This window comes from Oncorhynchus mykiss, chromosome 11 (assembly GCF_057628025.1).
Source record: "Oncorhynchus mykiss isolate SJ-2025 chromosome 11, ASM5762802v1, whole genome shotgun sequence".
Lineage (NCBI taxonomy): Eukaryota > Metazoa > Chordata > Actinopteri > Salmoniformes > Salmonidae > Oncorhynchus > Oncorhynchus mykiss.
The window spans coordinates 27,367,501-27,384,936 of NC_143032.1; the positions used below are offsets into that span (position 1 = coordinate 27,367,501).

At 46.8% G+C, this 17,436-nt stretch overlaps 1 protein-coding gene across 4 annotated transcripts in view; it reads right to left on the reverse strand.

Annotated features, from left to right (window-relative positions):
- The window catches only part of mpp7a (MAGUK p55 scaffold protein 7a), a 304,718-nt gene that overhangs the window by 139,677 nt on the left and 147,605 nt on the right, over positions 1 to 17,436 (reverse strand). For all 4 annotated transcript variants that reach the window (XM_036935252.2, XM_036935250.2, XM_090189801.1 and 1 more), the window contains 2 exons: positions 9,774 to 9,854; positions 2,105 to 2,236 (listed from right to left, as the gene is read on the reverse strand). In XM_036935252.2, coding sequence (XP_036791147.2) covers positions 2,105 to 2,236; positions 9,774 to 9,854 — 213 coding nt within the window. The remainder of the gene's footprint in view (positions 1 to 2,104; positions 2,237 to 9,773; positions 9,855 to 17,436) is intronic.

Consider the following 17,436-nt stretch of genomic DNA (forward strand, 5'->3'; position numbering starts at 1 on the left):
GTAGTTGTAGTTTGGGCTATAGTAGTAGTAGTAGTAGTAGTAGTAGTAGTAGTAGCAGTAGTTGTAGTTTGGGCTATAGTAGTAGTAGTAGTAGTAGTAGTAGTAGCAGTAGTAGTAGTTGTAGTTTGGGCTATAGTAGTAGTAGTAGTAGTAGTAGTAGTAGTAGCAGCAGTAGTTGTAGTTTGGGCTATAGTAGTAGTAGTAGTAGTAGTAGTAGTAGTAGCAGTAGTAGTAGTAGAAGTAGTAGTTTGGTCTATAGTAGTAGTAGTAGTAGTAGTAGCAGCAGTAGTAGTAGTAGTAGTAGTAGTAGTAGCAGTAGTAGTAGTAGTTGTAGTTTGGGCTATAGTAGAAGTAGTAGTAGTAGTAGAAGTAGTAGTAGTAGCAGTAGTTGTAGTTTGGGCTATAGTAGTAGTAGTAGTAGTAGTAGTAGTAGTAGCAGTAGTAGTAGTTGTAGTTTGGGCTATAGTAGTAGTAGTAGTAGTAGTAGCAGTAGTTGTAGTTTGGGCTATAGTAGTAGTAGTAGTAGTAGTAGTAGTAGTAGTAGTAGTAGTAGTAGTAGTAGGTTGGGCTATAGTAGTAGTAGTAGTAGCAGTAGTTGTGGTTTGGGCTATAGTAGTAGTAGTAGCAGCAGCAGTAGTAGTAGTAGTATGGGCTATAGTAGTAGTAGTAGTAGTATGGGCTATAGTAGTAGTAGTAGTAGTAGCAGTAGTAGTTGTAGTTTGGGCTATAGTAGTAGTAGTAGTAATAGTAGTAGTAGCAGTAGTAGTAGTTGTCGTTTGGGCTGTAGTAGTAGTAGCAGCAGTAGTTGTAGTTTGGGCTATAGTAGTAGTAGTAGTAGTAGCAGTAGCAGTAGTAGAAGTAGTAGTAGTAGTAGCAGCAGTAGTAGTAGTAGCAGTTCGGGCTATAGTAGTAGTAGTAGTAGTAGTAGTAGTAGTAGAAGCAGTAGTAGTAGTTTGGGCTTTAGTAGCACAGCTAAACCAATGAGGACGTAGAGGATATTCCAGAGCCAGGGCTGACTAAGTGAAGTGAATGCCACCTATTACAACGGCCAGCCAGTGGAACATGGAAGGAGAAGGTTGGAGGCTACAGTTCTGGAACCCCAAATTACTTTAGGTGTGTTCTATTCCTCTCCGGTTCCCTGGGGTGTGGTTAGGGGGGAGGGGGCTGGTGTGGCGCCAGGCAGGCCGAGAGCCAATGGAACCTCAAAATAGAGCGAAACCAGTCAAAACAGGGCAGCACTGTTACACGCACAGACCAGATCAAAACAGGGTCGTGGCCTCCACACACACACACACACACACAAAGGGCGGCGTTCTGATGACAGAGCTCTGTGACAGGCCATCAGTCCAGAGGGGGAGGGACAGGAAGAGAACTGTCAAGCCAGGCAGGACACTGAGTTCAGGACAGGGATATATATATATATATACATATGTGTGTGAGAGAGAGAGAGAACATTAGAGACAGAAAGAGGAAGAGAAGGATGGAGATCGAGAGATGAGAAAGAGGAGGGGGTGAGAGACTAGACCTGCCAGTTGACCACATAGAGGGGTGGCTGTTAGACAGCAGCGGCGAGCGAGAGAGAGAAAAGACCAGGGGAATGTGTGGTATGTCTGTCAGAGTAGAGAGAAGGAACTGGAGCAGCCACCCAGGAAGTAAAGGATGAGAGTGAGAAAGGGAACAAGGCCAAAACCATGGCCGCATCCTAAACGGCCCCCTATTCTCTTTGCAGTGCACCACTTTTGAACAAGGCCCATAGGTCTCTGGTCAAAAGTAGTGCACTATATAGGGAATAGGATGCCACTTGGGATTCAGAAGCCCATGCTGCTGCTACTGATGCTCTTGCTGAGGTCAGACATCGCCGTGCGGACGTGAGCTGGGAGCACCATGAGGGAACACCACAGGGGAGGAAACCAAGCCAGATACTGTTCATGGGCCAGTCTGACTTACAGAACAGTACACAGAAACAATGGGAGTACCATTCCAGTACTGTTACAGAGTGGTCTCATCTGGTTCTCCAGACTTCAGATACAGAGTAGCACCATCTCACACTGACTACTGGTCATTTAGGAAAACTGTTGTGGCGAGAGTTGTGAGGGGGACTTACGAGAGGCTCCTTGTTCTTGACCAGCCGTATGATCTTCACTGAGACCTCGTCATCATCGATGTCATCGGGCAGCGGAGGAAGCTCGGGGTCGTAACTCTTCTGGGCCACCGTGTCATGGACAGACAGAAGACTCTATGGAGAAGAAGAAGAGAGGGATAAAGGAGGAGAGCGATAGAGGGGGCAGAGGGAGAGGAAAGAGAAGGATTAGGGTTACCATGCACGAAACAAAGCCCACATCCCGACACGGAGACAATGTGCAGTTAACAACAGCATACAGCCAAACTACAGAGAACTCCTACAATACGCAGAGGCCCTTTCAACGAGAGCGAGAGAAAAGGCAGACAGAAACAAAGGAGGGAGGAAGTCCCTCCTCTGAACGTTATGAATGGCTGTGCCTGCCTCAAGTACTTGATGATGGATTTGATTTGGTTAAGCTCCCGTTATTCTATCTACATGTGTTAATTGCCATTAAGGCTCATAGTCTGCTCATAGATCTTCCTGATTAAAGGAGGTTAGCGCCGCTCGTCCCGAGGTCGCACTGAGACGCTATGAATCATGGGGGATGTTAAGGAGGACAGAGGAATGGAGGACCAGTGAGTGTGTGTGTGTGTGTGTGTGTGTGTGTGTCGGGACTGCTCCCACGGGAACGCTAGCTAGCTGATGTTCAGCAACAGACAGAGCAGGGAGCAAAGTAATGAAGTTCTCAGCCGCCTCACATATTTCACACTCACAAGCAGCAGCAGAACGAGAAGAAACGGGACGACACAGACGAGAATGATCGCATTCAGAGTCATTTTTCTAACTATTTAACGGCTCTGTGTCCTCTCCAAATGCTGCTGGAAACGCGCAGTTTTTTCCACGAAATAAAAAACATTGTCCAATCACGTGCCAGAAAGAGGAGGGTGAGAGAGGTGGAGGACAGAGAGGAGGGGAGGAGCAGTCTGTTTTATGACATGGGAGCACACTGCGCTACAGCGTTCAAGATGTTCCTAAAGAAGACCAGATGAGAGGAGACGGAGGAGGAAGAGGAAAAGGAGAAAGAGGAAGAAGAGACAGGAGGAATAGGAGAAAGAGAAGGAGGAAGAGAACTGGTGTGATGTGCCCCAAGCTCCACTGGGAGTCAGTCTGAGTCTATCTGCTAATCAGCAGCAGATAGACACAGGCCTGCTCTTCTCCTTCATTGAATGACCCTACGGTCCAGAAACATCTCCAAACTTCCCCTCTCATAACCGACTCACTGATTCTACAAGCCAGTGTTTTAAAGCATCCTGCACCTGATTGTGCTCCATTCAGAGCTGAATAAAATATTACAGTACAAATATTTTTCAGAGGAACGCTCTCTTTCTCTTGATTTGCTAAGGCCACGTCTCTTTTTCCATTTTTCTTCCTTTCTTCTCTTTTTGGGAGGTTAGAGAAAACGTTTAATGTGGCGTTGTATCGCGAGCTGAGTATTTTTTGGGGGGCTCCGAGGATAGACAGTCAAACGGACGGACACATTCAGTGTCCCCAGCCGCCCTGGTGAGGTGTCGCTGTCACTCAACACCTGATCTGGTTCCTCAAGAACACCAAGGACTGTTACTATGTGCCAATCAGAGCTTGTTCCTGCTTCAACCACAGAACAGACCAACCATACCGCAACATCACTTCCTTAACTTAACCCAGCTCACCTCAGGCCTCACAGGGCTCCCCTCCACTCTTGGTTTCCTAGCCCCTTGTGTCTTTGTGTGTGTGTGTGTGTGTACGCCTTCGTATGAGTCCTCATAGCGTACCCCTACTCACTATCCTTTATCAGACTTCCTCTACATCCTTACTAGTCTCAGGTTACTATACTCCCTCTCTAGCATCAGGAAGTCTGGAGACCGCGGTTGGATCCCTATCCACTCATCGATGCCCACCACTTCCCCTGTCAGGTCCGAGTTGACACTCATCCCACCTCCTTTCCCCTGACAGGTCGTAACAGCCTGGCCGGTAATGTCTTGTAAAAACTCCCCATCACAAGCAGAGACTAGCATCAACAGCACCAGGCTAATAGGTAGCACATGGCAGAGAGGCAGGGCAGACCCCTGGCTTGTGGTGGCTGCTGACACACTCACACAGAGACGCCCACACACACACACACACACGAACACACACACACACACACACACACACAGAGACGAACACACAGAGACGCCCATACTCACACACACACACGGAGACGCCCATACTCACACACAGAGACGAGCGCACGCACACACACCGAGACGAGCGCACGCACACACACACACCGAGACGAGTGCACGCACACACACTGAGACGAGCGCACGCACACACACCGAGACGAGCGCACGCACGCACACCGAGACGAGCGCACGCACGCACACACACAGAGACGCCCATACTCACACACACACACACACACACACACAGAGACGCCCAAACGCACGCACACACACAGAGAGACAAACACACACACACAGAGACAAACACACACACACAGAGACGAACACACACACACAGAGACGAACACACACACACACAGAGACGAACACACACACACAGAGACGAACACACACACACAGAGACGAACACACACACACACAGAGACGCCCATACTCACACACAGACGAGCGCACGCACGCACACACGAGCGCACACGAGCGAGCGCACGCACACACACATAGAAACACACACACACACACACAGACAGAGACGCCCATACTCACACACACACAGACGCCCATACTCACGCACACACACAGAGACGAGCGCACGCACGCACACACACAGAGACGAGCGCACGCACGCACACACACAGAGACGAGCGCACGCACGCACACACACAGAGACGCCCATACTCACACACACACACACACACACAGAGACGCCCTAACTCACGCACACACACACACACAGAGACGAACACACACACACAGAGACGAACACACACACACAGAGACGAACACACACACAGAGACGCCCATACTCACACACACACACACACACACACAGATGCCCATACTCACGCACACACACAGAGACGAGTGCACGCACGCACACACGAGCGCACACGAGCGAGCGCACGCACACACGAGCGAGCGCACGCACACACGAGCGAGCGAGCGAGCGCACGCACGCACACACACACACACACACAGAAACACACACACACACAGACAGACACCCATACTCACACACACAGAGACGCCCATACTCACGCACACACACAGAGACGAGCGCACGCACGCACACACACAGAGACGAGCGCACGCACGCACACACACAGAGACGAGCGCACGCACGCACACACACAGAGACGAGCGCACGCACGCACACACAGAGACGAGCGCACGCACGCACACAGACGAGCGCACGCACGCATACAGACGAGCGTACACACGCATACAGACGAGCGTACACACGCACACACACACAGACGAGCGCACACACACACAGACGAGCGCACACACACACACACAGACGAGCGCACACACACACACACAGACGAGCGCACACACACACACACAGACGAGCGCACACACACACAGACGAGCGCACACACACACAGATGAGCGCACACACACACAGACGAGGGCACACACACACACAGACGAGGGCACACACACACAGATGAGCGCACACACACACAGACGAGCGCACACACACACAGACGAGCGCACACACACACAGACGAGCGCACACACACACAGACGAGCGCACACACACACACACAGACGAGCGCACACACACACACAGACGAGCGCACACACACACAGACGAGCGCACACACACACACAAGCATTTTTCTGGGTCAACGACAGTGAGCAGATCCTGTTATGTTTTAGAGTCAGTGTTCTGTGTGTGTGTGTGTGTTCATGTATGTGTCTCCTAATTGAATGTAGAGCTGATATCCTTGCTGGAACTGAATGGTTCAGCTGGAGCAGGAGCTGGGCGTCCTATACAGCCTGGGTTATGGTGAGACCGAGACCGAGTTCCGAATGGAACACTATCCTCTACACTACGTTTAACCATGGCCCACAGGGCACAAGGTGCCGTTTGGGACACAACAGAACACAGCGGGGTTCTGGAGCAGTGGGTTAAGTGCCAGCCTAGCACTGTCTGCCTCTGCAGGATGAAAAAGGACAGACAAGCCCAGTTTAATGAGCAGGAGGTTTATTTGGACAAGCTCAGTGATCTGTTTTTATAGGATCCCTATCATGTCTAATGAACACAAACACCGCCGGGCCCTCAAAGTACTGTTAGCAGGGCGAGCCCGGTCTCGGAGGTATCCAAAGTTGCAGACCAAATGGCTTTTCCCTAGTGCACTACTTTTTACTGGAACCCTATGGACCCTGGTCAAAAGCAGTGCACTATGTAGGGAGTAGGATGCCAATTGAGATTCTTATTCTGAAGTCCCTGGCTCGACGATGTGGTAGGCAGAGACCCCCCCGCCCCGGAAACAGACAGCCGTCATAATTGGCACTTTCATCACTGTCAATGTTAGTGTTTCTGAGGAGGTTAATATGGGCAGGAGTTGTTTATTCATCTGGGAATCATAACGGGAGGTGGGGAGGCGGGTGAGTGTGTGTATGTGTTTATATGCGTGTGTGCGCAGAGTAGCACTTCAAAACGCTGTGATTTATGTCCTGCCCTAGGAAGGGATCCTTTCAGCCATAATGGAGAGTGACACAGTGTGAGTGACACGGACACATCTCTGTCCAGCCATCAAGAGTGAGGAGGAGGAGGGAGAGAGAGTGACACAGACAGAGAGTGAGAGTGAGGGGGAGGGAGAGAGAGAGAGAGGAGGAGGAAGGGAACTAGACACAGAGAACTAGCCACTCAAATGAGACGGCTTACAAACCTCAGTCAGCCAGTGAATGTGTCACAGTTAAAACGTCCCCCCTGCCACCGTTCCCCAGCACTCTGGCTAGCTGAGGCTGAGTTAATCTATCGTGACCGAGTGCTTCTGCTGCTTGAAGCTAGAAGATCGTCGTCGTGACGGTTTACCCAGGGAGCGTTGAAACTATCAGACCGGCAGCGTTGTGGGCCAGGCACAAACCATACAGACACCAGCCAGGGTGGAGAGAGGGAGGGGAAGGGGGAGATAGGGGGAGAGTGTGTGTCCGTGCATGCGTGTCAGTGTGTGTACACTAGGGTATCTATGAACAGACCGCTGCGGTGGAAGGAGAGATGAGAGACAGACAGGGGAGAGGCCCCTACTTAGCAGCCCTGATGGCGGAGGCAGTATGTGTGTCTGTGTCCCAGTGCGTGCAATGCTTGGACCACTCCCCCGTCTCAGTCTCTCATCTTTCCTTCCCCCGGAGCCGGTCGGCCCTAGTGAACGATGACTTTTTACGAGGAGAGAGAGAGCTCCCCTGAGATGGTTCGATGCTGGGCCGTAACACAACCTGCAAACTCTATCAAAAGCCAATAAAGGGAAGGTGTGCGGACACCGGCATGCTCCGTGGCAGAAGAGAGTCCTCAATGAGCCGTCGAGACTAGGGCACGTCCCTTTGGCGATATTTTTTATATCCCAAATGACGCTCTATTCCCTATATAGTGCACTACTTTTGTCCAGAGCCTAAGGCACTATATAGGGAGCCATTTGAGACAAAGCCATAGCATAGTGAAGCAGGCAGCACTCCCTCCAACAGACAGACTGCAGTTATGATGAATTCACACACACACACACACACACACACACACACACACGATTCCCCTGATGTTCAGTGTGAGGGGGTCCATCTGACTCTATTCATCTTGTAACTGTTCTCTCTCTGTCCTGCTGTTTGACATGATGGAGACAGAGGCAGAGCTCCAAGGTTTGTTTTTCTGGCAACGTTCTGTCTGTCTGACAGTATGACGGCCTGAGTCATATCTAAGGTGTCTCTCCAAACCTCTCACCAGACACACACGCACACAAACACCTGCACACACACACACACACAAACACACCTGGGGTCTGCATGATCATCTAACATTTGAGATTTACGTCTAACAAGAGAGAGACAGCAGCCAGAGAATTGTTAAAAGGAGAGAAGAAGAAATAAGCCTTTAAAAGCTTGAAGAAGTGCTGTATCCGTTGGTGTGATATCATCTGGCTGACCTGTGGAGGAACAGAGAAGTCATGTATCATAGAGAGGACACAGGAGGCTGCTGAGGGGAGGACGGTGCATACTAAATGGCTGGAATGGAGCGAATGGAGTGGCAACAAACACCTGGAAACCACAGAAACCATGTGTTTGATACCATTCCACTAACTCCACACCAGCCGTTACCACGAGCCCGTCCTCCCCAATTAAGGTGCCACCAACCTCCTGTGGGAAGCGTCCCAAATGGCGCCTTATACCCTATATAGTGACCAGGGCCCTGGCCAAAAGTAATGCACTATATAGGAAACTGGGCACCATTTGGGACAGAACCTACGGCACAGCTAGGACGTGATGTCATTGTTGGAGGGAGATGGGAGAATTAACACACAAATGCAAGATTGACTTAGTACCATGTAGAAGGATGGGGTATGGAGTGACTGGGTGTGTTCTGTGTACCATGTAGAAGGATGGAATATGGAGTGACTGGGTGTGTTCTGTGTACCATGTAGAAGGATGGAATATGGAGTGACTGGGTGTGTTCTGTGTACCATGTAGAAGGATGGAATATGGAGTGACTGGGTGTGTTCTGTGTACCATGTAGAAGGATGGAATATGGAGTGACTGGGTGTGTTCTGTGTACCATGTAGAAGGATGGAATATGGAGTGACTGGGTGTGTTCTGTGTAGAAGGATGGAATATGGAGTGACTGGGTGTGTTCTGTGTAGAAGGATGGAATATGGAGTGACTGTGTGTATTCTGAGTATCATGTAGAAGGATGGAATATGGAGTGAATGGGTGTATTCTGAGTACCATGTAGAAGGATGGAATATGGAGTGACTGGGTGTGTTCTGTGTAGAAGGATGGAATATGGAGTGACTGTGTGTATTCTGAGTATCATGTAGAAGGATGGAATATGGAGTGACTGGGTGTATTCTGAGTACCATGTAGAAGGATGGCATATGGAGTGACTGGGTGTATTCTGAGTACCATGTAGAAGGATGGAATATGGAGTGACTGGGTGTGTTCTGAGTACCATGTAGAAGGATGGAATATGGAGTGACTGGGTGTGTTCTGAGTACCATGTAGAAGGATGGAATATGGAGTGACTGGGTGTATTCTGAGTATCATGTAGAAGGATGGAATATGGAGTGACTGGGTGTGCTCTGAGTACCATGTAGAAGGATGGAATATGGAGTGACTGGGTGTGTTCTGTGTAGAAGGATGGAATATGGAGTGACTGGGTGTGTTCTGAGTACCATGTAGAAGGATGGGGTATGGAGTGACTGGGTGTGTTCTGTGTACCATGTAGAAGGATGGAATATGGAGTGACTGGGTGTGTTCTGTGTACCATGTAGAAGGAGGGGGTATGGAGTGACTGGGTGTATTCTGAGTACCATGTAGAAGGATGGGGTATGGAGTGACTGGGTGTGTTCTGTGTACCATGTAGAAGGATGGGGTATTGTGTGACTAGGTGTGTTCTGTGTACCATGTTGAAGGATGGGGTACGGAGTGACTGGGTGTGTTCTGTGTGAAGTTGCTAAGGGAGATCGAGATAGAGAGTGAGAGAAATAGTGTGTGTGTGTTTGTGTGTGTCTTACCTTGACGTGGGGTTTAGCTAGTAGATTGAGTAGCTCGCTGATCTCTTCACTGGCACTTTTACCCTGCAGTTCCTCAGACAGCTGAGAGTAGGTGAGTGAGTGAGAGAATTGAAAGAGAGATAGGAAGAGAGAGTGTCTGTTAGCATTAATATAGTCCAGTGATAATGAGACAGTCATACAGAACAACAGACTAACATGCTGACCAGACCAGTCACGTCACGTCACGTCACGTCACGTCACGTCACGTCACGTCACGTCACGTCACGTCACGTCACGTCACGTCACGCGCGTTGCAAAATAATGTTATCCAATCATTTCCCCCACACTGCTCACACGCGTCAGCGAGCGTCTGCATGGCCAGGCGCTAAAACAAAAAATAGGTTATATTTGTGACGCTCAAAGCGCTGCAAGTCCAGCCTCTCCCATCTCCTCATTGGTTTTTAGAAGCATATACCCACGTTCCATCTCCTCATTGGTTTTTAGAAGCATATACCCACGTTCCATCTCCTCATTGGTTTTTAGAAGCATATACCCACGTTCCATCTCCTCATTGGTTTTTAGAAGCATATACCCACGTTCCATCTCCTCATTGGTTTTTAGAAGCATATACCCACGTTCCATCTCCTCATTGGTTTTTAGAAGCATATACCCACGTTCCATCTCCTCATTGGTTTTTAGAAGCATATACCCACGTTCCATCTCCTCATTGGTTTTTAGAAGCATATACCCACGTTCCATCTCCTCATTGGTTTTTAGAAGCATATACCCACGTTCCATCTCCTCATAGGTCTTTAGGAGCATATACAGTGCCTTGCGAAAGTATTCGGCCCCCTTGAACGTTGCGACCTTTTGCCACATTTCAGGCTTCAAACAAAGATATAAAACTGTATTTTTTTGTGAAGAATCAACAACAAGTGGGACACAATCATGAAGTGGAACGACATTTATTGGATATTTCTAACTTTTTTAACAAATCAAAAACTGAAAAATTGGGCGTGCAAAATTATTCAGCCCCTTTACTTTCAGTGCAGCAAACTCTCTCCAGAAGTTCAGTGAGGATCTCTGAATGATCCAATGTTGACCTAAATGACTAATGATGATAAATACAATCCACCTGTGTGTAATCAAGTCTCCGTATAAATGCACCTGCACTGTGATAGTCTCAGAGGTCCGTTAAAAGCGCAGAGAGCATCATGAAGAACAAGGAACACACCAGGCAGGTCCGAGATACTGTGATACTTGTGAAGAAGTTTAAAGCCGGATTTGGATATAAAAATATTTCCCAAGCTTTAAACATCCCAAGGAGCACTGTGCAAGCGATAATATTGAAATGGAAGGAGTATCAGACCACTGCAAATCTACCAAGACCTGGCCGTCCCTCTAAACTTTCAGCTCATACAAGGAGAAGACTGATCAGAGATGCAGCCAAGAGGCCCATGATCACTCTGGATGAACTGCAGAGATCTACAGCTGAGGTGGGAGACTCTGTCCATAGGACAACAATCAGTCGTATGTATATTGCACAAATCTGGCCTTTATGGAAGAGTGGCAAGAAGAAAGCCATTTCTTAAAGATATCCATAAAAAGTGTCGTTTAAAGTTTGCCACAAGCCACCTGGGAGACACACCAAACATGTGGAAGAAGGTGCTCTGGTCAGATGAAACCAAAATTGAACTTTTTGGCAACAATGCAAAACGTTATGTTTGGCGTAAAAGCAACACAGCTGAACACACCATCCCCACTGTCAAACATGGTGGTGGCAGCATCATGGTTTGGGCCTGCTTTTCTTCAGCAGGGACAGGGAAGATGGTTAAAATTGATGGGAAGATGGATGGAGCCAAATACAGGACCATTCTGGAAGAAAACCGGATGGAGTCTGCAAAAGACCTGAGACTGGGACGGAGATTTGTCTTCCAACAAGACAATGATCCAAAACATAAAGCAAAATCTACAATGGAATGGTTCAAAAATAAACATATCCAGGTGTTAGAATGGCCAAGTCAAAGTCCAGATCTGAATCCAATCGAGAATCTGTGGAAAGAACTGAAAACTGCTGTTCACAAATGCTCTCCATCCAACCTCACTGAGCTCGAGCTGTTTTGCAAGGAGGAATGGGAAAAAATGTCAGTCTCTCGATGTGCAAAACTGATAGAGACATACCCCAAGCGACTTACAGCTGTAATCGCAGCAAAAGGTGGCGCTACAAAGTATTAACTTAAGGGGGCTGAATAATTTTGCACGGCCAATTTTTCAGTTTTTGATTTGTTAAAAAAGTTTGAAATATCCAATAAATGTTGTTCCACTTCATGATTGTGTCCCACTTGTTGTTGATTCTTCACAAAAAAAATACAGTTTTATATCGTTATGTTTGACGCCTGAAATGTGGCAAAAGGTCGCAAAGTTCAAGGGGGCCGAATACTTTCGCAAGGCACTGTACCCACGTTCCATCTCCTCATAGGTCTTTAGGAGCATATACCCACGTTCCATCTCCTCATATGTTTTTAGGAGCATATACCCACGTGGGTGACTGAAAGATTAACTTGGGCACTCACTCGGAACGAGGAAGAGCCCAATTGTCTGTTTGAAAAGTTTGTGGTAGCTATCCACAGTGGCAAGAAAAAGTATGTGAACCCTTTGGAATAACCTGGATTGTTGCATAAATTGGTCGTCAACTTTGATTTGATCTTCATCTAAGTCACATCAACAGACAAACACAGTCTGCTTAAACTTAACACAAACAATTATATGTTTTCATGTCTTTATTGAACACACCGTGTAAACATTCACAGTGTAGGTTGGAAAAGTATGAGACCCCCTAGGGCTAATGACATTTCCAAAAGCTAATTGGAGTCAGGAGGCAGCTAACCTGGAGTCCAACCAATGAGACGAGATTGGAGATGTTGGTTAGAGAAAGTTTGAGTTTGCTATTCACAAGAAGCATTGCCTGATGTGAACCATACATCGAACAAAAGAGATCTCTAAAAGCCTTGATGTTCATCAAGACAAATGGTCTATTATTGGAGAAAGTTCAGCACTGTTGCTACTCTCCTTAGCAGTGGCCATCCTGCAAAGATGACTGCAAGAGCACAGTGCAGAATGCTCAATGAGGTTAAGAAGAATCCTAGAGTGTCAGCTAAAAACTTGCTAACATCTCTGTTGACGAGTCTACAATACGTTAAACACTAAACAAGAATGGTGTTTATGGTAGGACACCACGGAAGAAGACACTGCTGTCTAAAAAAAACATTGCTGAACATCTGAAGTTTGCAAAAGTGCACCTGGATGTTCCACAGCGCTACTGGCTAAATATTCTGTGGACAGGTTAAACTACAGTTGAGTTGTTTGGAAGGAACACACAACACTATGTGTGGAGAAAAAAAAGGCACAGCACACCAACATCAAAACCTCATCCCAACTGTAAAGTATGGTGGAGGGAGCTTCATGGTTTGGGGCAGCTTTGCTGTCTCAGGGCCTGGCAAGCTTGCTATCATCGACGGAAAAATGGATTCCCAAGTTAATCAAGACATTTTGCAGGAGAATGTTAGGCTATCTGTCCGCCAATTGAAGCACAACAGAAATTGAATGATGCAACAGGACAACGACCCTAAACACATTAGTAAATCAACAACAGAATGGCTTCAACAGAAGAAAATACACCTTTCAGTGGCCCAGTCATTTCTGACCTCAACCCGTTTGAGATGCCGTGGCATGACCTCGAGAGCAGTTCAACAGACATCCCAAGAATATTGCTGAACTGAAACAGTTTTGTGAAGAGGAACGGTCCAAAATTCCCCCTTACCGTTGTGCAGGTCTGTTCCGCAACTTCAGAAAATGTTTAGTTGAGTATATTTCTGCCAAGGGTTCACATACTATTTCCACCCTATACTGTGAATGTTTACACGGTGTGTTCAATAAAGACATGAAAATGTATAATTGTTTGTGTGTTTAGTTTAAGCAGGCTGTGTTTGTCTATTGTTGTGACCTAGATGAAAGTCAGATCAAATTATATGATAAATTTATGCAGCAATCCAGGTAATTCCAAAGGGTTCACATACTTTATCTTGCCACTGTAGCTTCTTAGTTTGGATCCCGCGACACAGTTGGCATCAGTTGCTGGGACTGCTTGTCTTTTTCCAGTGATCTTGCCGACAAAGGACGGGTCTGAGGAGCTATTTGGTTTCGCAGCTAGCCCAGCTGCTAGCTAGCTGCATATCAAGCCAGCAAGGTTCTTGAACGCAGCCCGTGACGCGGTTAAGCATCGTGGCTGGGACCACAGATTGTTCTGGGTTTGTGGCTGTCTAGATCCCTGCTGTTTGTTGTTTTCAATTTTCCCTGTGACCTGTCCTGTCTGGAACTGCAAGGAGTAACAGCATAACCTACGTTGAGTTGAATGAGTAGAACGGTGAGTCGATGATTTGAACAGGAGAAAGGCAAGATGACAGCAACCTGTAAGTCATTGAGAGAGTACATCAGTTCTGTGTGTGAATTCATGATAACAATGACATAAAACAGATTATCTCGAGGGACCAACAAGGCGGAACAACACGGTTGTGGACGGAATTTCAGAATCTCCACATGAGACCTGGATGGAGTGTGCGGGAAATGATCTCTGAGAAATTGAAGATGGACCACAGGAAGATTGAGGTGGAGAGCGCCCACAGGACTGGAAAACCCACCACCGGCCCAGGTGACAGACCCAGGCCGATAGTGGTCAAGTTCCTGAGGTTCATGGACAAGGTAGCTGTTCTGGAAAGAGCCAAGAAGTTGAGAGGAACGAATATCTTCCTCAACGTGGACTATCCTGAAGCTGTTCGCCAGAAGAGGAAAGAACTGATCCCAGCCATGAAAGCTGCCAGAGCGAGTGGGGACATTGCGTACATTGCGTACATGATGACAGATCCAAGCCTAAGGGTTCGGAGCCTCAACCTCGCAACACACACACACACACACACACACACACACACACACACACACACACACACACACACCAATTAATTAATGGACTGCTGAATGTATTTTTTTTAACTTGCTTTGTTTGCGCTTTTCAGTATTATGTCTATTTCTGATAAGCTACCCAGGGAAGGGCTGAAAATAGCCCATATTAATATATGTAGCCTTAGAAATTAAATCAGTAACTTGCTAACATTAGATAACAGTCATATATTAGCCAGGTCTGTGACACACTTAGATAATTAATTTGATGATGCAGCAATAGCAATACATGGATATAACAGGGGAGCCAGTAATGCTTATGGGGGAGGTGTTGCTGTATATATTCAGAGCCATCTCCCTGTAATACTTAAAGAAGATCTTATGTCAAGTGTTATTGAAGTGTTGTGGTTGCTCACTTGGCTCATCTAAAGCCTTTTCTTTTGGGGTGTTGCTATAGGCCACCAAGTGCTAACCGTCGGTATCTAAATCATATGTGTGAAATGCTTGATAGTGTATGTGATGTAAACAGAGGTCTACTTTCTTTGGGACCTGAATATTGACTGGTTTTCATCAAGCTGTCCGCTCAAGAGGAAGCTTCTCACTGTAACCAGTGCCTGTAATCTGGTTCAGGTTATTAAATCAACCTACCAGGGTGTTTACAAACACTAAAGGAACAAGATCATCCACATGTATCGATCACATTTTTACAAATACTGTAGAACTTTGTTCTAAAGCTGTATCCGTACCCATTGGATGCAGTGATCACAATATAGTGGCAATATCCAGGAAAGCCAAAGTTCCAACAGCTGTACCTAAAATAGTGTATAAGAGATCGTACAAAAGATTTTGCTGTGACTCTTATGTGGATGATGCTAAAAATATGTGTTGGTCTGATGTGATTAATGAGGAGCATCCATTTATGAAATTGCTTCTTCCAATTATTGATAAACATGCACCTGTTAAGAAACTGACTGTTAGAACTGTTAAGGCTCCATGGATGGATGAGGAATTGAAAAACTGTATGGTTGAAAGAGGTGGGGCAAAAGGAGTGGCTAATAAGTCAGGCTGTACATCTGACTGGCTGACTTACTGCAAATTGAGAAATGATGTGACTAAACTCAACAAAAAGAAGAAGAAACTAAATTATGAAGCCAAGATCAATGATATAAAGAATGATGGAAAAAATAACGTTGGATAAATGATGGGCAGAAACACAAATTAAACTCCATCTTTCATCGAATCATATGGCTCATTCATCACAAAACCATTTGATGTTGCCAATTATTTGAATGATTACTTCAATGGCAAAGTGGGCGAACTTAGGCAGGAAATGCAAACAAAGAACAGTGAGCAATTGTATTCATGCATAAAAAATAAAACAAATGAAAGAAGAGCAGTGCAAGTTTGAATTTTGTAAAGTTAGTGAGGGAGAGGTGGAAAATGGATTGTTATCTATCAATAATGACAAACCTCCTGGCATTGACAACTTAGATGGAAAGCTACTGAGGATGGTAGCTGACTCTATAGCCACTCCTATCTGTCATATTTTGAATCTGAGCCTAGAGGAAAGTCTTTGTCCTCAGGCCTGGAGGGAAGCCAAAGTAATTCCGCTACCCAAGAGTGGTAAAGCGGCCTTTACTGGATCTAACTCTTAGCAGCTCTTAGCAAACTGTTGGAAAAAATAGTGTTTGACCAAATAAAATGCTATTTCTCTGTAAAGAAATTAACAACAGACTTTCAGCAAGCTTATAGAGACGGGCACTCAACATGTACTGATGATTGGTTCAAAGAAATTGCTATCTTTCTAAACTCAACAAAAAAAGAAAACAGCCCTTTTTGAGGACCCCATCTTCAAAGATAATTTGTAAAAATCCAAATAACTTCACAGATCTTCATTGTAAAGAGTTTAAATGCTGTTTCCCATGCTTGGTCAATGAACCATAAACAATTAATGAACACGCACCTGTGGAACGGTCGTTAGGAAATTAAGGTCACAGTTCTGAAAACTTAGGACACTAAAGAGGCCTTTCTCCTGACTCGTGCCTTAGGCATGCTGCAAGGAGGCATGAGGACTGCAGATGTGGCCAGGGCAAAAAATTGCAATGTCGTACTGTGAGATGACTAAGACAGCGCTACAGGGAGACAGGACGGACAGCTGATCGTCCTCGCAGTGGCAGACCATGTGTAACAACACCTGCACAGGATCGGTACATCCGAACATCATACCTGTGGGACAGGTACAGGATGGCAACAACAACTGCCTGAGTTACACCAGGAACGCACAATCCCTCCATCAGTGCTCAGACTGTCCACAATAGGCTGAGAGAGGCTGGACTGAGGGCTTGTAGGCCTGTTGTAAGGCAGGTCCTCACCAGACATCACCGGCAACAACGTCGCCTATGGGCATAAAGCCACTGTCGCTGGACCAGACAGGACTGGAAAAAGTGCTCTTCTCTGACGAGTCGCGGTTTTGTCTCACCAGGGTTGATGGTCGGATTTGTGTTTATCGTATAAGGAATGAGCGTTTCTCCGAGGCCTGTACTCTGGAGCGGGATCGATTTGGAGGTGGAGGGACCGACATGGTCTGGGGTAGTGTGTCACAGCATCATCGGACTGAGCTTGTTGTCATTGCAGGCAATCTCAAAGCTGTGCGTTACAGGGAAGACATTCTCCTCCCTCGTGGTACCCTTCCTGCAGGCTCATCCTGACCTGACCCTCCAGCATGATAATG